Genomic DNA, 22,981 nt, shown 5'->3' with positions numbered 1-22,981 from the left:
TTAAGGGAGGAGAGGTCTATTTCCCTAATTTGTTTTTAACATCTCTTGTGCTCACCCCATTTTTCCTTCTTTGCTATTGTATCTCCTCCTCCTTTGTTTCAGTCACTAACTGAAGCATGGCTACAGTAGAGGACATGCATAAAGTTTGTTACAAACCATAGGTGGTGCGTCTGGGAAACCAGTAGAGTGCAGAAGCACAGGCTTAGTCAGGCAAAGTGATAATCCTGTGAGATTTTCCCACTATATGTTGTGAATAACTCCAGGAGGATGTGTGAAAATGTGAGATTCACACAATCCTAATTTAAACCTCTTACCAGGACTCCAGCTCTCTCACACAGAGAATAAATTTAAACGTTTAAACAACAGACCAAAAGCTATTGCACAATGGAGCTAAAGACTAAGGTTTGCATTTATGTTATGATCTTTACAAGGGAAGAAAATCTGTCCATGCAGAAATTATGCCACAATTAGGGCCCAAGATTGTGTAAACTGATGTTCTGCTATTTTAATGGATATGGAGGGAGCATTTTCATTTCTTCTGCTATTTACAAAGCAAACAAGATTTTAACAACGAAATATATGTTGGATGCAGAAGGCTGTACATAGGTTGGGACTAGCAGCTGGAGAAGAAGAAAATGAAATGAAGTGAAGTAACAACCCCTGAAAGCAGAGAAAAGGTGAGTTTGGTGATGAAAAACAGACTGAATGGTCTAAAGAACAATGCCATGGAAGGGAAAGGATGAAGAACAAAAAAAAATCAATAAAATGGACCACTAAATAGGAAAAAGGAGCCCCCCCCCCCCGCGCAAAAAAATTAAAATAAAAATAAAAAAAATCATCCACCTGAAAAGTTACTTTTCTGTAAAAATTCTGCTTTTCTGAAGCTATATCTGGCAGAAATCACAATCCTAGATGTTTGTTTCTTTGCACAAGATTACTTGAGCTCTCTTAGCTCTCAAGAGTTTTTGATCTTTGAGGGCAGCGTTAGGTACTCCAGGTACCTTATTAATATTTGTGTGCTATCTTCCCCCTATTAGATATAAGGCTGCCCTCCAACTATTACAATCAATTTCTTTGATTGCATGGATGAGTGAAGCTCCTAGAAAGAAAAATAAAGTAAAAATTATCAATGTAAGACCAAAATGCAACAGTGCCATGCGAATGCCTGTTCTCACTTTCAGGTAAAACTAAATGAGAAGTAGGCAGCATAATCTCCTGCAAATTGTAACCAGATTTGTTTGAGTCACCGGCTGAACAAGTAGTAGGACTAGGGATGTTAAATATCAGTTAATTGAATGGTTGATTAACCTCATGAATTCTTATTGGTTACTCGAGTATTCTGTAGTCCCCAGGGGTGAGGCCAGCAGCCCGTGTGCTACAGCCCTACTCTAGAGGAGCCTCCTGCCACTCCGCCCTGCTGCCTCTGTATTAGCTCCCAGACCCGGCACAAGCTGGAACTGAGCAGGGCTGCTGGCCAGCCTGCTAAAAAAGTGTACTGGGGGGAGAGGGGAAAATGCATGTAGTCTACAACATTATCAGTTAATCGACTACACTATTACATCCCTAAGTAGGACTGAGTAGTCTTGTAGGCTCTAAGTTTTACATTGTTTTATTTTTGAACACAGGTTTTTTTTTGTACATGATTCTACTTTTGTAAGTTCAACTTTCATGCTAGAGATTGCACAACACTACTTCTATTAGGTGAATTGAAAAATACTACCTCTTGTTTGTATACAGTGCAAGTATTTATAATAAAAATATAGTGTACACCACACTTTTGAAACAAATTTGAAAGTGCAGAAAAGATCCAAAAATATTTAAATAAATGTTATTGAACAGTGCAATTAATCCTTATTAATTTTGTAATCACGTGATAAACAGTGATTTTTTAAAATCACTTGATAGCCCTCATATCTAGGATTACATGTCCCATTTTTAAAAGGGACAGTACTGTATTTGAGGCCCCCTGCTGCTGTCCTGACTTTTTCTTAAAAATGGACAAACTGTCCCATATTTTCTATCTTCCTCCCTATCAGTACCAACAGGTCCTGCTGCTTACCGAATTCCTGTTCGCCAGCAGTGAATAGAGGGAAGTCCAGTGGCCAATTGATGGGGCTGGTTGTGTAAGACTGGTGGTAGGACAAAAATGCAACATATGGGGCCAGCTGCTCCCCCTGCCTGTCTGTGCAGCTCCTGCTGCATGCTGGCGCTCAGCCAGCAGTGCCCTGTGCCCTGTCCCATTTCTAGCTGGCACTGACTGCAGCGGTTGGTGAGCGCATGCAGGTGCCAGACAGCAGCTGGATTACATGTAACCTCTGCTGCCCACCCTTTATGAGCTTTCCCTTTCACTGTCTTCTCCCTGCTTTGCCCCTTCAACTGCCCTCCCAACTGTTCTGCTCTTCTATATGTCCCCGATGGGCATGTCCCACTCAGCACTGCATGGAGAACCAGACCCTGATCGGGGCACTGAGTTCACCAACACCCTGACCAGCATGCACCAACACCCTGACCAGCATGCTCCTTCCTTTCTCCTACTGCCTCTGACTGAGCCAGTGCCCTGGGAAAGCCCAAGACCCAGGCTCAGGCTGCTGGCCAGGAAGAGCCAAGCCCTGCATGTGCAGATGCCCTGTATAGCACTGGCATAGGGAAGCCTCTCTGCCCCTCAGCTAAACTGTGAAGTAGCAGGAAGGTGAACAATTTCCAGTCTGTTCACACCCCGAACCTGCAGGCTCCACACCAGAAGTTTAGCACCCTCTTCACCCATCCTTAGTCCCGGGTCCTGCTCCATCCTTGAGAATTCACTGAAGCCCCTGCAGTCAGTTTCCCTGGACCTTGATGCGCATAATAAAAGAGGATATTAGAAAATAATTAACACCTGCTTCTTAAAGAAAATAGTAGTAGACTTAACTCTCAAGCCAGTGTGTCAAATACATAGAATCTCTTTATAGAATTGAAGAGATGGGTAGAAACCTGATAGTTGTGGTTCTAGGAGAAGCAGGAACAGGTCTCAAGTATCAAATAGTATAGATTCAGAAGTCATGGCTAACAAATTAAGTGCTGTCCCACTGCATTTAGAAAATCTAAATCCCCAGAAACATATCTTATTTAGAGAAGTAGTAGTCACCAGCAAGTAGCTAGCTTACTCTATGTATGGGAAAAGTTATGAGAAACAGATCCCTTAGCAGTATTACAAACAGTGGAGGTATTACAGTGTAACGTATGGCACTAGCTTATATGCAAGCTAATGATGTTAAAATGTGGTTAATTGACTAGTTGACGCAATTTCCATTGACTAGTTGATAGGCACTTCCACATTCCTCCTTTGAAATGTACAAGAGCCCCTCGTACAGCCCAGAAGTCCCACTGACTGTGGGCTGCATGCAGTGTGCCTGCTTTGAAGTGCACAAGAGTCTCCAGTGGGGGTCTTGTGAATTTCAAAGCCATGAAGCCCGGGTCAGCAGGGAACTCTAAGTCCCCGCTGACCCCAGGCTCCAAAATACACTGGATACCGCTAGGAGCCTGTGGTCAGCTGGGGACTCCCCAACTCATCCAGGGAAATGCCGGGGGAAAGCCCAGGTTCAGCTGGGAATCCCCAGCTGCCCCAGGCTCCACTGCAGCTGCCCCTTTGAAATGCACAGAGGCATTTGAGGCGTTTGGACCCCCCACCCCATAAGAAGCCGGCACTACCTCCATTGTTGCTGGAGGCAGCGTCAGCGGAGGTGGCTTCTTGGATGTGGGGGGAAATTGAGGGGGCCCCCGAACACCTCACGATCAACTGGTCGATTGCGATCAATGGGTTGGTGACCACGGAGCTAGATTACCAGTAAGGAGCAGCACTCTGATGTCCTTGCTGCACCCAAGCCTTCCCCCCCCCCCCCCAATCCCTTTCTCAATGTGAGGAGAGCAGTACTGCTATGGCACCTAGGAACAATATGAATCTGGTATTTATGCTAGTCTACAACCAATGACTATCACTCCCTGGCCACTTATGTGCAGGACTGTAACTAAGGACTTTCAGCAGCATCCTCTGTCTATTTCTACTGGCATGGCCCATCACATGGTACTTGGATTATGAGGGTGCACAATCAGCATAACATTGCTCAATCACCTGCACCATGATTGAATTATAGGTTAGAAAGGTACGTGCAGTTCCATTCCCACTGTCTTGTCCATGCAAGCTGTGCACCATATGGAAATAGCAACTAGCAAGATACGTTTGGAGCACCTTCTTCTAGCAATTACTGTTGACACTTTATTGTTCCTTCACATTTTCAGTTGCTTCCAGAAGGACAATTAGAAACTATACATCCTGGGTCTGCCAGGGGCTGCTCCAGCTGGGATGGGAGCCTGCTGTGGGCAGGCTTGACGGGGCTGGGGCAGCTCTCCACCCGTGTTCAGTGGGGGCTGCTCCAGCCCAGCTGGGCCATCGATTAGGTAACCAGTATGCATCACCCACTAAGGGTGATGCATACTAATTAACCATTGACATCCCAAGTTACAGCTGCCCTCAAGGGCCAAATAACCTAATGACATTATGCCCATTTTGAGTTAATCCCAATTTCTGGGAGTGAGAATCCTGCACAAATTATATCTTTAAAAATAAATTTTATTCTCATTATTGTTTATCTTGCTAAATATAGAGTATAAAGGTACTCACTGCTTCCAGGCCTGTCATGTTTTAATATAAAATACTATTTCCCTCCCACTGTGAACAAATTCTTATCTATGATAGCAGATAATAGCTATATAGAAACTTATAAATACGTTCTTCTTTCCCTTCCATAGCTACAATAGTACTTTTCACAATTCTACTGGACAAAATTATTCAGTTCCACAACAGAGATTTTTTTTATTGTAAAATGTACTTAATTATACAAAATAAAATTGATGTTTCATGGGTCACCTTATAGCTCTGATGAAGTCATTAGACAAATTTTGTGAAATTGTAAAGAAAGGAATTCTTAAGATTTCAGACTTATTTGCCCATACCAATGTATTTCAAGACTAGGGACTCACCCGGAGTTATTATGGTGAATATTGCACGCCCTTGCCATTAGCACCACAATCATTGGTCGAAAAGCTTTTCCTTTTCCATCAAAGTAATATTCACACATTTCTTTAAGTTCTGCTGTAGATACAAGTAATTCCTGTAAACGGAAAAATGAATTAACTTCATAATCAAACTGGATTGCAGGTCAGGAACATGCATTCAAATACTCTAAACTAGTTTGTTTTTTCTCCTGCCAATTTATGTTGGAATTGGTTTTAAGACTATTCTTCAGGATAACTTAAAAAAATAAATTAAAAACAATGCAGTACTCTAGAGAGTGAAAATAAAGAGTCATTTTTCTGCTTCTATCTGTTATGTAATGATTTCCTCTTTCCCTTGATTTTGGGGGGAATCACTCGACAGCAATAAATGCAGATTATCAAGAGAAATCTTCCTTCAATAACTTTGTTTAGAGCTTTAATAAATGTTAAAGGAAACCAGATGGTTGCAATTTAAATCTTTTTCAATGTGAGATTCATTACATCGTCCTAAAGCATTCATCAAAAGCTCCTACCTTTTTAATATCCTCATACAGATTCTTCAAGTCTTTCCGACCAAGTTTAAAAGGGTCCTTGTATTTTTCATCAGTAATTGTTTTACTACAGCTGCATGTTCGTGAGGTTGTTGTATGATGAAGCCTGGCAACAGTATAATTCAAAAAGAAGTAAAGCAGTTATAAATGGCTTTTTTTCTGACTTTTTACAGCAAACAATTCATCAAGGCTCTTAGTTCCTTCAAAATACTTTCAATCACCACAATGGGGAGTTTAGCATAGCTACATCAGGGCATGTTATATGTGATACAGATTTTAGAGTATCATGTAAAATTCAGTACTTGAGAAAAATATGTCCTGTAAACTAGAGAGGACTATTTTTTAGCAAGGCAGAGGGTTTTTTCCCTTGTTTTTGACAGACAATTTGCAGGTGCAGTCAACACCATCTGCAATTTGGTGTCAACAGAATGACTTTTCCATCATTTTGTATTTAAAAAGAAGGTGGTTTCTATTTCAGATTTGAATATACATTCTATGCATCTAGTCACTCTGGCCAATTGTCTACATCAAATTCATGCCTTCAGGTATGAAGGAGAGGTCAAGCCCCATTCTGGACATGCCATGCTCAATAGTGAATGAGCGTGATTAACTTGAGGATCCCTGACATCCCCTGGATTTGAAGGTTAAACCCACACACTGAGGTCTCCTTTATTTCAACCTCAGGACATTACCTAAGCAGCACATTTTTCAGGATAGGAGAATTTCAGTCTACTTTCACTTCACATCAACAGACAATGTAACACGATCCATATGTCTTGTAGACATTAGGGTGAATATCATCATTTTACAGTCTGTTTTAATAACCAAAGTATTAGGGTTTAAAATCCACAACTTCTCAGCAATCTACATAATATAGGTACTTTTTCACTAGGGATGTAACAGTGTAGCCATTTAAATCAGGGGTGCGCACGATACGGCTCGTGGGCCAGACGGGGCCCGCCAATCTGTTTGATTCTGCCTGTCAACCCATTTGAATTGGCCCATGGCCTGCCTTTGACAGTGGGGTAGGGGGGAATGTGCAGAGTCTCTTGTCCTTGCCCTGACTGGTTTGGGCGTGGAGTAGCATAAGACGTGTCCCTCCTACCCCACCACCTGGGGCACAGTGAACTTAGATGGAGCCACGAACTCCAGTGCGGGCTCTTGTACATTTCAAAGGAGGAATGTGGAACTCCACGTGCAGCTGGGGGCCAGCGGGGAGTCCTGCTGACTCTGGGCTGAAAGCAGTGTGCCAGCTTTGAAACATACAAGAGTCCCCAGCAAGGGCTCTTGCGCATTTCAAAGCGAAAGCGGCCGCATGGAGCCAGGGGTTAGTCCCTTGGGGTATGTCTACACTACCCCCCTAGTTCAAACTAGAGGGGGTAATGTAGTCATACGGAGTTGCAAATGAAGCCCGGGATTTGAATTTCCTGGGCTTCATTTGCATAAAGCCGGCCGGCGCCATTTTTAAATGCCAGTTAGGTCGGAACCCGTGCCGTGCGGCTACATGCGGCATGGACTAGCTAGTTTGGATTAGGCTTCCTAATCCGAACTAGCTGTACACCTCATTCCACGAGGCGTACAGCTAGTTCGGATAGGAAGCCTAATCCGAAATAGCTAGTCCGAGCTGCGTGTAGCCCCGTGGCACGGGGTCCAACCTAGCTGGCATTTAAAAATGGCGCCGGTCGGCTTTATGCAAATGAAGCCCAGGAAATTCAAATCCCGGGCTTCATTTGCAACTCCGTATGACTACATTACCCCTTCTAGTTTGAACTAGGGGGGTAGTGTAGACATACCCTTGCTGACCACAGGCTCCATGCTATGCTGCAGATTTGAAATGCCATGTGGAGCCCAGGGTCAGCTCCCAGCTGACCCTGGGTTCCGCACGGCATTTCCCCAGAACCCGAGGTCAGCTGGGGACTCCCCAGCTGACCCTGGGCTCTGCGTGATTTGAAATATTTTGCTGGAACCTGAGCTCAGCTAGGGCGTTCCCAGCTGACCCCAGGCTCTATGCAGTCATGCCCCTTTGAAATGCCGCCATGGTGCTCGGTACAGGCTCCATGCGGCACTGCCACCTTGAAGTGCCACTTTTGAAGTATCTGATAGAGGCAGCAGGGAGAGGGAAGCGGAGGGGAGGGAAGGGGAGGGGAGGGGAGGGAATTGACTAGTCGACTCGACTATCCGATAAAAGCATTTGATTATCAGATAGTCAATTAGTCCTTAACATCCTTACTCTGTATCAGAGCCTGCAATGTGGAGCTGGCAGCTAGCACTCCAAGAGTGGAGCTGGCCACTGGTGCACATAAACTGGTTCTGGCATGCACCAGCTCCCAGCCCCAAGCCCAGGGAGTCAGCTGCTGCCCCACGCTGTGGGCTCGGTATCAGAGCCTGAAGTATGGGGCGGGCAGCCAGCTCTCCAGAAGTGGGCTGGAATGAGCCAGCTCCCATCGCACACTGGTTCGTGGCTGCGGGTCCCACTCCTGGGGAGCCAGCTGCACTGCAGGCTCTGTAATATTGTTTTGTACCAGAGTGTAACAAAGTAGCCACTAAGTATTTCAATGGTTATATTAACAACCTTTTTTTTATATAAACATCCCCATGGTTCTCCTACTTTAGCTGTGACATAACAATATGTATCTTCAACTTACCGCAAAAATATATTACAAATTTTTGGAAATGACAGATCTGAACTTCTCCCCAGAAAATAATGCATCTGCAGAAAGAAAGGAAAATACTCTAAAAATCAAATCTTTAAATTCAATAGAACTGTTTGAGCATTAAGAAATACTTGTTCATTAATATTTTGTTCCAGTATTTCCTCATATAGATAGTTGTGAAATCCAGTCCAAAGGCTGTATTGCAATTGTTTCCTTACATTGTTGTATGTACATACAGGCAGCCCCCGAGTTACGCAGAACCGACTTATGTCGGATCCGCAGTTCCGAATGGGGCTTTTCTCGCCCTGGAGGACTGGAGTGGCGGAATGCCCAGATGCGCTGCGGTCCCGCCGCCCGCGTCCTCCGGGGCGAGAAAAGCTGCTCCGCGTCTCCCTGGTCTGCTGGGGGGGGGGAACCCCCTCCCCCCCCCAGCAGACCAGGAAGACACGGAGCAAAGCAGCAGAGCACGCGGGCAGCAGAGCACGCGGGCAGCGGGACAGCCCAGACGCGCCGCGGCTGTCCCGCTGCCAGCGTACTCCGAGGCTTTGCTCCCCGTCTCCCTGGTCTGCTGGGGGGAGTCCCCTTTGGTCCCCCAGCAGACCAGGGAGATGTGGAGCAAAGCCGCGGAGCACGCGGGCAGCGGGACAGCCGCGGCGCGTCTGGGCTCTCCCGCTGCCCGTGTGCTCCGCAGCTTTGCTCCACGTCTCCCTGGTCTGCTGGGGGGGGGAGGAGAGGGGGCGCAGCTAGTGCCCCCCTCCCCCCCAGCAGACCAGGCTTTTCTTGCCAACAACGCCTGGGGTAGAGCAGCTGGGGCACTGCCAGGTTGGTCCCGCAGCGCCGCTCCTTGGCGCTACTGGACCAACCCGGCAGCACCCCAGCTGCTCTGCCCCAGGCATCCCCAACTCAGCCGCTGCTGAAACTGACCAGCGGCTGACTACAGGATCCTACCCGGCAGCACCCCAGCTGCTCTATCCCAGGCGTCCAAATTCAGCCACTGTTGAAACTGATCAGCCGCTGATTCCAGGAAGCCCAGGGCAGGGCAACTCTGCCTCGGGCTTCCTGTAGTCAGCCGCTGGTCAGTTTCAGCAGCGGCTGAATCTGGACGCCAGTTCCGACTTACATACAAATTCAACTTAAGAACAAACCTACAGTCCCTATCTTGTAGGTAACCCGGGGACTGCCTGTATATATTGCTAGTTAACTGCCTACTTGATAAGATGATTCCTGCATATAGGAATGCTGAACAAGGAGTGAGTAAGGGAAGCATCTTTTATCTAATTGATATCTGAAAGCTGTAATAGTAAGACCCAGCTGGTGCACTCAGGACAGGCAGTCTCCTTTCACTGGCTAATTATTTTTCAACTGGGTTGAGCTGTCAAAGGATAAAAGCTGGTGAAAAGTCTCAGAGGGGTATCTGTTTTGGTCTCTAAATCTATGTCTACACACATGGCTTCTTGTGCCAGAAATATGCAAATGAGGCTAAACGTGGAATATCACCGAGCCTCATTTGCATACCTAATGAGCCGCCATTTTGCAGAACAGTCTCTTGCGCCAGAAGGAGCTGTCTATTCTGCCCCTTCTTGAGCAAAAAAAACTCTGCTGCGCAATGCCGTTATTCCTGAAAATAATCGGCATAACGGCATTGCGCAATAGGGTTTTTCTTCCGCAAGAAGGGACAGTGTAGACAGCTCCTTCTGACGCAAGAGCCTCTTCTGCAAAAAATGGTGGCTCATTAGGTATGCAAATGAGGCTCGGCGACATTCAACGCTTAATCTCATATGCATATTTCTGGCGCAGGAAGCCGTGAGTGTAGACATAGCCTAAGGCAGTGCTCTCCAACCTTTTTACACCCAAGATCACTTTTTAAATCTCTGAACAGGCGAAGAGCTATCGCCCCGCCCCTTCCTTGAAGCCCCGCCCTCTCTATTCTTCTCCTGTCCATCACTTGCTATCCCCAGCCCTTACTTAAACACTCTGATGAACAGTTTATTTTTAAATTATGCGATGTATAAAATTAAAATCACGTGTTTATAGTTATGAAATAAATGGTCTTTTTTTTATTCATGCTATTTAAATCTAAAATGAAGCATTTATAATTATACATTTTGTGGGGACAGAGTTCTGCGGCGGGGGGTAGGGAAGAGGGAACAGGGTGCTGGGAGGGCAGAGGACAGGGTTCTGCAGCTGGGGACAGGGTGCCAGTGGGGACAGCAATAGGGACAGAATTCTGTAGCTGGGAACAAGGGAGTGGGGACAGAGTTCGGGGAGTGGGGACCGGGGACCGGGGAGTGGGGACAGAGTTCTGTGGCTGGTGGCCGGGGAGTGGGGACAGAGTTCGGGGGTTGGGGGCCGGGGAGTGGGGACAGAGTTCGGGGAGTGGGGCTGGGGGCAGGGGTGCCAATGGAGGCAGAGAGTCCCCTGTATCTGCCTCCTCCCAGGATTCTCCTCCCCCCAGAGGGAAACCAGCACGTGCCTGCCCCGGGGCCGAACCCCCCCCCCCCCCGTGGCACAGGAAAGCCCCCCGCGTGCGCACGCCTGCCCCGGGGCCGACGCCCCTCCACCCCCGGCGTAGGGAAACCCCTGCGCCTGCCCCGGGGCCGACCCCGCCCAGGGAAGCCCCCCGCGCGTGCACGCGCCTGCCCCGGGGCCGACCCCGCCCAGGGAAGCTCCCCGCGCGTTCACGCGCCTGCCCCGGGGCCGACCCCGCCCAGGGAAGCCCCCCGCGCGTGCACGCGCCTGCCCTGGGGCCGACCCCGCCCAGGGAAGCCCTCCGCGCGTGCACGCGCCTGCCCCGGGGCCGACCCCGCCCAGGGAAGCCCCCCGCGTGTGCACGTGCCTGCCCCGGGGCCAAACCCCCAGCGCAGGGAAGCCCCCCCACGCGCACGCCTGCCCCGGGACCAACCTGGCGCAGGGAAGACTCCCATGTGCGCACGCCTGTCCCAGGGCCACCACCCCCCCCGGCGCAGGGAAACCCCGCGCAAGCACTCCTGCCCTAGGGCCGACCACCCCGCGCACCTCTGCCGGGGCTGACTCACCCCTCCTGTGTGGTGCAGGGAGCCAATACTCCCTCCTGCAGTACACTCGGCAGAGCAGCTAGCGCTACTTCCGGAATCGCTGGAAGTGTCGCTAAGCTGTGGGACTTCTGTCCATCCCCGGGAAGCCTACACTACCTCTATTTTCACTTGATGTAAGTAGTGGGGCTTCTCGGGGGTGGGAGGGAAATGGGGGTGGGGCGGACAGGACACCTTGTGATCGACTGGTCGAGGCCTCGTGATCGACCAATCGATCGCGATCGACCTATTGGTGACCACAGGCCTAAGGGTACTTCTACACTTCCGTTCTGCATCTATTGAAGCAACCTGTTATTTTGAAATAATGGGTGACTTATTCCAACATCCCCGGTAACCCTTGTTCCATGAGGGTTAAGGGGAATAGCAACTTATTTTGAAATTTGGCACTGTGTAGACAGCACCAAATTACTAAATAAGCTATTTCGAAATAGCATCAAAATAAGCTATGCAATTTGCGTAGCGCAAGTTGCATAGCTTATTCGAGCTAAGGATGCTGTGTAGATGCACCCTAAGATACTACTCTTTTTTTTTTAAAGTTACAGAGCCTGTGTGTGTATTTCCCTCTCCCTCCCTCAAAAAATGAGGAGTAACGTTAGTTCGAACCAAAGGGTTTGATTCAAACTAACGTGGCCCGGAGTGCACTTCCTGGTTCTAATCAGCCGGTGATCGGAATAACGTGCGGGCGAGATTATGCTAATGAAGTGTGGGATATTTAAATCCTCGCTTCATTAGCAATTTCGGTCGGCTACATTTGCATCTCTAGTTCGAACTAGGATGCAAGTGTAGACGTACCCTTACAGCCCATTCAATTAGCCTCCACTCTGCTCATCTAAGGAAGTGGCCCATGAAAGCTCATGATAATACATATGTATTAGTCTCCAAAGTGCTACAAGACTACTTGTTTTTTTAAGAGCTACTGACACATCCATGCTAGTATTTCCAGGAACTGCCCCACTAATTAAAAAAAGGTGTGCATTCTCTGCTTTCCTGTTAGGTAGGAGGTTCCAATTCTGCATGCCTCCTACCTTAATCCCTTGTCCACAGGGAGTAAGGAAGAATATGGCACAGCATCCAGACCCTCACCATCCACCCACCCTTTCTGAAAAAGTTAAAAAAAAAAAAAAAAAAAAAAAAGGCAAATAAGAAGTCAGGCCTAGAGAAGTGAACATTCGAATCAGCACAATTCCTGCTGATGGTCAAAAAAAATAACCATGCTATAAGACATGCTGTAAATCCTACCCCTCCACAAGATCTCACTTTGGGAGGCACATGTCTGATGGGAAAAGGGAAGTTTTGCTCCCCTCCCCCGGAAACTTTGCTTCAAGAATGGTGCATGTAGTTAATCATATAGGTGTTTTTCTCAAAATGCACCGTGAGACACAAAAACTATTTGAAACAAAATACAGGACTATGTAGCACTTTAAAGGTGTATTAGAGGTGATAATTGGGGAAGCTATCTTTGTAATGGGTAAGCTGGTTGGGGTCTTTGTTCAGCCCCCTGAGGAGAGTGTCGAATTTTAGCATGAATGCCAGTTCAGAGGATTCCCTTTCAAGTGCAGATTTGAATGTCTTCTGAAGTAGGATGCATGTGATTAGGTCATTGAGACAGTGTCCTTTCTGGTTGAAATGGCAAGAAACTGTTTTTTCTTTGTGATCCTGTCTAATGTCTGTTTTGTGGGCATTGATTCTTTGGCGAAGAATGGTGATTCTAATACCATTAACTCACAGACATCTCCCCTTCCCCACCTCTAATATCATTAGCTCACAGACATTCCCCCCCCCCCCCCCCGCATCCTCCCTCTGTTCTGAAATGTGATTTGTCCTTTTCATATGTGTTCATTTTTTTTAATTGTATCCTTTGGTATATATGGTTGTGACTAATTTCTTCCACTATTTGATCTGAGGAAGTGGGTCTGGCCCACGAAAGCTCATCATCTAATAAACCATCTTGTTAGTCTTTAAAGTGCTACATAGTCCTGTATTTTGTTTCAGCTACACCAGACTAACACGGCTACATTTCTATCACAAAAACTATTTGGTGGTTTATATGAGAAAACTCATGCGCTGGAGCCCATTTCTTATTATTTTTAACCTCGGGTTACACATGCTAATCAATAATGCCAACATTACTTAGTACAGGTCAAGCCAACAACCTGGCCTTGAGGGACAAATCTAAATTTTAAAAATCCTAACCTATTCTCATTTTGACTACAAAAAAGTGTTTGACGAGAAAATACATGTTACAAACTCAAAATATAGGTGATAATGACAATATTTTTTTATTTAGCCTAATTCTCCCAACACAACCATAGGAAAACCTGCATAGGGTCTTACTCCACAACAGAACAAACCCTGACTCCACAAAGACTTTAACACCTGAATAATCTTGTTTCAGAGACTAGTAAGGAGGAAAGGAAAAAAAAAAAAAGCTTAGAGAAACTTCATTCAAGCTGTGACTGCAGTGGGATTATTCATGCTTAAATCTGGTCTACCTCAATTTGCACATTTAGTTAAAGTGATCAGTGTGTTGGGGTACATACACTTATGACCATACAACCAGCTAGCATAGGTATAGCAATGTAGATGGTGAGGCACCACTAAAGAGATGGGAATCCAGACATACCTGGGACTACACCCTATGTGATTCTCTATGTAGCAAAGCAGTGCTTCACACATCTACACTATTGTTTTTAAGCAGCATAATGTCACACGTCCAGCACCTTAACCCAGCACAGCCTTTCCAGAAGGGAAAGGCTTTGGCAACTCCCTGCTGTGGGAGCCTTTCCCTGCTGTTTTCAACTGTGGTGTGTAGCTACACACACACCTTACATGCCCTCACCAATGAAAAAAGGCCTTTAGAGTCTATTTACTTCACCAAACCCCTTGCTGAACTACAGATATCGCCAAACAGATCATTTACTTCATCAGGTCTGTGTAAATCTAATCACACTCTCATATATCCACTAAAGTAATAAAAAACAAACAGGTATTTGGGTCACTGCATAGTATTTAAAATCCAAACAGTCATAAAGCAAACATAAAAAATGTCATTATGAAATCAGTCTTATGACATTCTCTAATTACCCTTGAAGCTTTTTAAATCAAATAAAGGGGCGCTATGAAGTTTTTGAAAGAAGTTCCCTTACAAACATAACTAGTAGTACATTAAACATTTAAAAGATTAAAAACCCCTATTTAAAAACTCAGATGTCTCTCATTTGAGCACTGGAAATACATTAGTCACCTTTTTCAACCAATTTCGCTTTTAGGCATTACTACAATCAAGCAGATAAGCAGTGCAATAATGCAGGGGAATTTTAATGGAACAATGTATTGCCCAATACATATCAATTATAAATCATTCTCTAAGTACATTATAGGCCATAGCAATATAACAGTAGGAAAGTACTTTTATGTGAAAGGTTACAACACACCCACTTCGTCAGCTCCAAGGCCTGGCGGCTACGTGCAGCGGCTTGTGGGTGCAACAGAAGCTGTCAGATGACTGGCCAGCATTCTCCCACCACAGGCAAGGGCTTGAGAGCACCGTGTTCTATAAACGTGTCCCAAACGCCTATTTCTGTTCATGTCCCCATCTGTCCCTCCCTGCCTGCAAACACGGCCACCAGCGCTCTGGCAGCCCAACCCTCGCACGCCCAATCCCGCTGCACATCCCTGCCCTCTGTACCCGTGACACGCGCTGAACACCCGTCCGATGCGCCGCTAGACACCAGCTACGTGCGCGACAAGCTCCTCGCTCGTCTCCCGCCACCTCGTGCCCCAGCCTACTAGGCCAGTGCCCCTTTCCCGCCCCTACGCGGGTGGCCCTTGCGCCACATAACCCCGCTCGCACGCTTAGCCCGGTGCCCCGCCCCGCGGTTCCCATTCATTCCCTGTGACCTCTAGCCGCCCGCAGCCCCGGCTCGCTCACCTCGGCATCCCTCGCGGCCCAGCCCGCCCGGGGCCGGGAGCCGGGTCGCGTCCCCTCGGCCTCCAGCAGGCTGCGGAGGGAGCCGAGCGCGGGCGCCCGGGAGCACCAGCGCCGCCACCACAAGGCCATGGCGTCTCCCAGCGCTGCCGCCTCCCGGCCCCGCCGCGACCCGGACACGGAAACCCGGCTGGGCCGCCCCTTCCCGCGGGACAGGTCCGGGGGAGGAGCCTGCTGGGGGCTGGGCTGGCGGGGCTATCGCGACGGCCATCGGGACGTGAGGGGCAGCCGCCCGCCACCGCGCCCCTGGGCGTTGCCCAGCAACCCCCGCCCTTGCCCGCGCGGGCCCCGGAAAAAGACGCAGAGGGTCAGCCCCGCCTGCGCGGCTCGGCCCAGGCCCGTCCCGTCGTTCCCCTCCAAGCGCGCCCGTGGCGGGCCAGGCCCTAGAAGCGCCGCCGAAGCGCAGCGCTGTGGACGCCCCTCGGCCAGCGCTTGGGTCTGCCCGCCCGTCGGGGAGCCACCCTCACCCTGGGCTGCTGCGCCGCCAGGCCGTGCACGGGCCACGCGCCGATTCTGTTTGCGGAGAGCAGGGCCTGGAGACTGTGCTGGGCCATAGAGCTGAGCCGGAAAGCGTGGCCAGGCCGGTCTCGCTTTTCAAATGTTTTTCGAAACCCTTCTCCATTTCCTGGCACGGCCAAGTCCCCCGAAACCAGTTTTGAGTAGCCCTAGAAAACTGTTTGGGAACAGTAGACAACTTTCCCTGGCGCTGGGGCTAGAGAGATGAGGAAGGAGAGAGAGAGGAAAACGTCTCCGTTTTATACATGAATACGAGGCTTGTGTATCACCTAGTCTGTCTGACTTTAACGAACCGTTTCCTTGACTGAAGGAAGAAGAGCCTTGGTCACATTACTAAAGTTTTCGACTCCTGGGCCTCTTTAAAGGGAAGTTCCAGGGTATGGGTTGGAACCCTGGAGTCCCTTGGTTGCTCACCTGGGTGGTGCTGGTGTGTCAGGCTGGATGCTGCTTACTGGATTTCATAGATGCAGCTGAGAGTTTCAGCCATGTATGTCCTTTCAGCAATAAATCCAACCTTAACCAAGATTATTGTGAAAGAAATACGAATAGTGTTGGGGTGTGGAGCCTTTCTTCAGATAGCCTCATAGGTACATTATATATTGCACAATTATTTTTGTTTGATGGACTGTGCTCTCTGTTAAAATGATTATAAAATTTGCCTGCAGCCAGCTTTATTTGAAAAGAACTGCATTTGCTGGTTAGGGAGAGACAGTATCAAGCTCATGTACTACTTTAAAAATTATAACCAAAATTGACCATGGCAAACTATTTACTCTTTTAATCTTTGTATTATAGATTGGTAGTGGTTTTAAACAGTACAGCTTGTCCAGTGATTGATCCTGGAAGAGGGATTTTGCTGGACCAGGGGAGATCATTTCTGGCCTCCTGTCACCAGTGCCCCCTCCCCCCCCAGCCCTCGCTTCACTGCCAGCTTTCTGGCCAGCTCCCCCTCTACCACTGGTACTCACTGCCCTGCCAGCACTTGCTGTGTGCCAGGCTCCTGCTGCCATGTTGGGCAGCCCCACCACCTCTGTGCTCCAGGCTCCTTCTGCTGGGGTGGAATCCTGCTGGTGGGACTGCCCGGTACAGCACCTCTGTCTGCCAGGCTCTCGCTTCTGTGCCCAGTTTCTGCTGCTACACTTGGCAGCCCCACTGCCTCCGTGTTCCGGGCTCTGGTGCTCTACCAGGCAGCTCCCACTGCCCTGTCAGCCCTCAGGGGTCTCAGGTGCTAGCCCTCCACTGGGGCACTCTGTTTCTGGAACATCTGTGATTACCAGAGAGTCCCAGTCTAAAGAGTTTTAAACTGTAGTTGTTAAAAAAACAAAAACAACAAAAACAAAAGCACACTTTTTGATAGCCATCCATAAGAGATTTTTTTAATGACAGTGTTTGAATAATATTTCTAGCAACAAATTTCAGGAGTTATACATATTTTATTAACAATCACTGTATATTACTTGTGAAAATGTATATTAGGAAATTTAACAGGTACATTTAGCAAAGGATTGTTAAATTACTACAGCAAAAACCTATGTGAGATTACTTTTAACACAAGTTTGCTGTCATAAAATATGCTATTTCTGTACTTCTATATCTGGTCAGGATGGGAAGTAACTTTGGGGGAATATTTGAGGTTTAAGTTAGGCAGGGTAGGCAATAATTTTTGTAGGGGGGCCACTTCACCAATGTTGGTAGGGGTCGCAGGCCTTAGGTGGAAGGGGTAGATTCTCGGGCTCAAGGGGCTCCCTCTAGGCACTGCATGCAGAGGTGGGGGAAGACTTCACGTTGATTCCCTGTGGTTTGGGGGAGTACAGGAGATCTCTCTCCCTGTCATCTCACCTGGGAGGTGTGGCATCCAGAGGTGTTTTGGACAGCTGGAGGTTCCCTCTGGTGCTGTGTGCCTCTGGTGGGGGAGGAAGCTTCGAATGCTCCCCTACTCCCGGGTCTTGATTGACCTATGGGTGGGGGCATAGCAGGGCAGGCCACAGGCCAGATCAAACAGCTTAGTGGGCTGGATTTGGCCTGCAGGCCGTATCTTGCCCAGCCGCTTCAGGAAGTTGGGGTTGGACTTTCCAGGCTGGCTGGGGACCCCGTGACTGACTCAGTTTAAGTGATTAAACATAACTGGTTAAATGGGATTTTATATCCCTAATTGGAATGGACAGGCCATGCAGCAGCAAGAGCCACAAACTGGGCCCTGCTAAGTCTCCTTTGCACTACAGAAAGCAGTCTTAAGGTCTGACTACATTATGGGGCTAAGCTGACCTAAGTTATGCAACTCCAGCTGTATGACTAAGGTCGTTGGAGTTGACATAGTTTAGGTCAACTTATTGCAGTGCCTTTGCTACACTGGGTTGATGGGAGAAGCTCTCCTGTGGACTTACTTTGTGTCTTGTTCCACTGGTGTACCGGCGTAATGGGAGAGTGATCTGAGGTTGATTTAGCAGGTCTTCACAGGACTTGCTAAATTGCAGCGCTGATCCCCATTAAGTGTAAACATATCCTTTAAGTTGGCTAACTGGAGATTTACTCTTTCACAAGGGAATCTTCAGATCAGTATTCTAGCTGTATGCCATCTATGTTTATGCACTCTATAGGGGACTTCAGTTGTTTTGCTTCATTGCATAGTAGGGTCACCAGGCAGACAGCAAGTGTGAAAAATTGGAACAGAAGGTGGGGTAATAGGCACCTAAAACAAAGTCCCAGATATGGGATTGTCCCTATAAAATTGGAACATTTAGTCACTGTATTGCATAGGGGACTTTGATTGTCGGGAAAAGAGGGTGTGGCTACACTGGGGCAATTCCTGGCTATTGAAATGTCCTTTTAGAGTATTTCTATGCAATGAAGAAAATTCTGTGGCTGACCCATGACAGCTGATTGGGGCTGAAGCTGCTGGGCTGTTTTATTTCATGTAAACTTGTGGACTTGGGCTGGAGCCTGGGCTGTAGGATCCTTCCGGGTGGGAAGGGCCCAGAGTTTGGGTTGAAGCCTAAACCCAGAAGTCTACACAGCAATGCAACATCTCTTCAGCCAGAGCTCCATGAGCCCAAGTTATCTAGCAGTGATCATCCACAGGTTTTCCTTTGCTGTGTAGATGTACCATCACTAGCCACTATAACTGGAGCAGCCCCAAGGCTATTCTAAGTTGTGGGGGGGCGAGGGAGGGGACTGACTGCCAGATGACTCTGGATTTGTTTTGGAAGACATAAGTAATATAAACTATTCCACTATATCCTATCCATAAATGCAGATCCAGCCCTTACCGTCTAAAATATGGATATGTTTCAGTTTTGCTATTTATTTGGCCCTGTATCTTCTATATACATTTTGATTTTATGGAAAATAATATATTTTTAATAATGTGGTTAATTTGTGTTTTTAAAAGGTTCATTGGATTTCTTTTACAGCTATGTTGCCAGTTGATCCTATTCAAGAAAACTCAGTTCGTACAGTACAAGACTGCATTTTTTCAGTAGCTTACCCTACTCCTTTTAAATCCAGAGTTCTCCTTGTAGCAGTTTCAAAGGTTAGGCTTTATTTATTTCCTAGGATATAGTGTTCCTGTTTTATTAATATGTATATTTAAAATTAATAGAAAATTTTGAACACAAAATGTATTATGTATATGCTACACCTTCATTTTAGTGATGTCTCTTAACTCAAATAATAGTGTAAACAAAATCTCACTGCGATTGGAACTTTGATAACTTTGAAATAATTTTGGTTTTTTCAGGATGTTCTGGAAAATATTTTAGACTTTGATGCATCTATCAAAGAAACAGATGATTTTCTTCAGTTTGTCAGTGGTGGGAAAGTGGTATTAGGGTCTATTCCTCTGGCCCATAGGTATGGAGGTAATCAGGTAACTAATTCCAGTTATTTCTCATGCTAATATGCATTTAGGTGTGGGCCTTCAGAATTTGAATTATCTCTTGAAAATCTGTTTTAAAAAAGTCGGTGATCATTAAGGGCTAGATAGTAATTTTACATGCTGTCTTGTGTAAGGGACTGTGCAGACAAGGGGGGGAATTGTAAATCTCGGTCACAGTTTCCTCCTGTTAATAAACAGATTTCCTTCATAAATCTTCAGCAGTAAGTATTTGCAGGATTATATTGAAGCAGTGTTTCTAGAATCCATCCCTTATAGTTGCTCAGGCAATCATTAGCATTAAGTTTGTATCATTTAGGTTGTGCTAAAATATTTGTAAATAAAGTATTTGTACATGTTAGCCAAAAGAAAATGACTTCATTTTTTTCATTGCTGTTCTTGTTAGTTTGGTAACTAGGCAGGACAACTTGGTGATGGAAGAGCCCACTTGATTGGAGTGTACACAAACAGGTACAGCATGCATTATTTTAAAACGTTCATATAGCTTTTTATGCAATATTTGGTTGACCTGTGGCTACCCCAGTATGGATCATTATAAATCCTGGAGTTGTTTTTGTAGGTTTGGTGAAAGATGGGAATTACACTTGAAAGGTTCAGGAAAGACTCCATATTCAAGGTATAGTAGAGTTAATTCACATAGACAGAAGTTTAATGTTTTCTCTACATATTTTTAAAAAAGACGAAATATTCACAATCCATTTGTTCTCTTTAGAAATGGTGATGGAAGAGCTGTGCTTCGATCCTCTGTGCGAGAATTTTTGTGCAGTGAGGCCATGCACTACCTCGGAATTCCTACAAGCAGAGCAGCTAGGTATTACCAATCTTTTCTTTTTTTGCAGCATTTGTATTTATAGAAATAATGAAACTGAGTTTTGGGATTGGGCTTTGTTGGCTTGAGCTAGCATCAATGAACTGGAATAGCCATTTTCTTAACAAAAAACTTAAAAAACAACAAATAGACTTAAAGATTAGCAAAGCATTGTAGATGGTATCGTGAGCTTTCGTGGGCACAACTCACTTCTTCAGATGACAGGAGATAAATTTCTTAAGATATTTTAGAAGTTTGAAGTATGAAGACATGTTCCCCATGTAAAAAACTTAAGGGGTATATTTTAGCACTAACTGCAACTCTGCATGCAGAAAACTTCTTCATGATTGTTAGGATTGAGAATTTTCATTATGAATTAATTCACTTTTGCTTCTGAAGTGGTTTGCAAATACATTTTTGTTGATATTACTATTAGCTGTAACTTTCTCTGTTTTGGGGTGAACAGCTGGATGCAAAAGAGGAGGAGAGATGTTTATGTCTTAAAAGGACACCATCAGTGTGAAATCTTCTCAGGTCTCAAAAATGGAGATAAAATTAATTTGAGAAACTGCATCTGCCACTAACTTTCTCTTTCAGTTTTATCTGGTGGTATAATCACAATTTCCATTACAAAAACGTTTTACTCTCCCGTATTGCTGTATGAAATACCAGTGCAAGGAGCAGGATGAGCTAGCTTACCCAGTTCTTGATCCTATAAATCAGGGCTACTCAATTTTAGAAGCTCCAGCGGCCACAATGATACTCACAGCACATGTCAAGGGCCGCAACTTAAGTATGGTTGCATATACCTGCATATATATATGCAAATAGTTTCTTTCACACTGACGGGCATGAATACAAAGCACTTCCCACAATGCTCCAGCGCTCCTGGCACCTCCTCCCTGGGGGCTAGAAATGCCGACACTCTGTACCCCTCTGTTCCAGCCAGCCCATCCACTTGCGTCTTTCAAAGTTTACCCCGTCTGGGAGATGCCTCGCCATTGTTGAGCGTGTTCCCAGTGGAGGCCATGTTCAAAGGATCCCACCTGTGTTGAGCCCCACATAAACCCAAACTGCACTGTGGGCCACAAACAAACAGGCCGTAGGCCACATGCAACCAGTGAGCCACATGCTGAGTAGTCCTGCTATAAATAACGTGCTCACACTTTACAGGGATATGTGTGGTCAGTGAGACTATTCATGAATAAAATAAGCACCCATGAAAGTCTTTGCAGGATGAGAGCTTAAGGGTATGTCTGCACTGTAGAGTTTTTTCAGAAAATCGTCGTTTTTCCGAAAAAACTTCACTTACGTCCACACTGCAATCACATTCTTTCAAAAAAAATCGAAAGACTAGAGGAGTTTTTACGACATTGGTAAATCTCTTTCTACGAGGAAGAAGCTTTTTTCTGAAAGAGCTCTTTTGGAAAAAGGTGTGTGTGGACGGGGAAGAGGGAGTTTTTTCGCAAGAAGAGGAAAAAGCACAGGTGCCCTGGTGGCTACTCCATCCATAGTAATTACAGCTTAAATGCGAGATAGCACCCATTCAGCTTTTTCAATGTGGTTTTGCTGTGTATATGCTCTCTTTCGGAAGAAGTTTTCAGAAGATCTCTTCCGGAAAAGCTTCGTCCAAAAGAAGCCTGCAGTCTAGACATAGTTTAAATAACTATGTATGGAAAAAAGGTGAAAATAATGATCTTCAAGTACTGTCATAAAAAAAGAAAACAAATGGCAAAAATAGAGAAAACCATTTTGTCTTCCATATCTTTCAGTTGCAGTAACCTTAGTATGTTTCTTAACATGATAGGAAAACTATTTTAAATTAATAGCATGCATTTTAGGTTAAAGGTGCCCCTCTAAGATAATCAGATGCTTTTCTTAATTATTACAGAATTTTTTAAACTTATGTTGGCACAAAATCTGAAATAAAAGCAAAAATCAAGTATATTAGTGTCCTTCAGGTTTAAAAAAAGCAAACAGTGATCATATTTTAAAAAATCGAATCTGTTTAAGGTATCAAAACTTTAATAAGTACATTCATCTATTTTCTTTCTTAGAATTTTGTGAACCAAAAACTTTCAAAATATCTGTGGTTAAAATTGTGGCATTTATTTTGTGTTCCACATAACACGGTCATATCTGGGGCTCATATATTTCAGAGTTCAGAGAAAGTAAACATTCTGCAGCAAATGCATCACATTCAGCTGTCACAATACAAACTCTTGTGGTTTCTGTGGTTGCAAACCTCTCTAACATTATTTTTAAACACACTTGCTCTGCTGGAGTACAGTGTTTGTAAATGACATGTCAGAAGGTCTGTTCACTCATTTCAACAAAAGATCTCAGAGTGTCAGTAAGTGATGCAAACCCACAAATTTGTGTAGACATTAGTGTGAAAGCTTAAGGCCAGGTTATGTCCTTCCTTTACTGTTGTCTGAACAAATCGTTCACTTCAGTGCTACTATCAAAC

General features: G+C 45.9%; 2 protein-coding genes across 4 annotated transcripts in view; one reads left to right on the top strand and one right to left on the bottom strand.

The window, feature by feature from the left end:
* PDSS1 (decaprenyl diphosphate synthase subunit 1) overlaps positions 1–15,455 on the bottom strand; it is a 37,845-nt gene extending 22,390 nt beyond the window's left edge. Inside the window, exons 1-4 of one of the 3 annotated variants that reach the window (XM_075922549.1) lie at positions 15,239–15,455; positions 8,228–8,292; positions 5,565–5,688; positions 5,017–5,147 (exon numbers count right to left, since the gene is read on the bottom strand). In XM_075922549.1, the coding sequence (XP_075778664.1) occupies positions 5,017–5,147; positions 5,565–5,688; positions 8,228–8,292; positions 15,239–15,367 (449 nt within the window). In that variant the 5' untranslated portion in view covers positions 15,368–15,455. Of the gene's footprint in view, positions 1–5,016; positions 5,148–5,564; positions 5,689–8,227; positions 8,293–14,741; positions 14,881–14,995; positions 15,166–15,238 lie in introns of those variants that run through there. The other 2 variants (XM_006115269.4, XM_075922550.1) reach the window with 2 other exon arrangements.
* A 7-nt stretch (positions 15,456–15,462) lies between these two features.
* Positions 15,463–22,981, top strand: part of LOC102448541 (protein nucleotidyltransferase YdiU) — a 41,962-nt gene continuing 34,443 nt past the window's right edge. Inside the window, 6 exon segments of the mRNA XM_006115281.4 lie at positions 15,463–16,398; positions 19,222–19,340; positions 19,548–19,676; positions 20,089–20,153; positions 20,263–20,319; positions 20,416–20,514. Coding sequence (XP_006115343.2) covers positions 16,191–16,398; positions 19,222–19,340; positions 19,548–19,676; positions 20,089–20,153; positions 20,263–20,319; positions 20,416–20,514 — 677 coding nt within the window. The 5' untranslated portion in view covers positions 15,463–16,190.

The sequence above is a fragment of the Pelodiscus sinensis genome, chromosome 2, assembly GCF_049634645.1.
Source record: "Pelodiscus sinensis isolate JC-2024 chromosome 2, ASM4963464v1, whole genome shotgun sequence".
NCBI classification, from domain to species: Eukaryota; Metazoa; Chordata; order Testudines; family Trionychidae; genus Pelodiscus; species Pelodiscus sinensis.
Note: the sequence above shows the minus strand (reverse complement) of the source record. Positions and strands in the feature narration are given on the sequence as shown.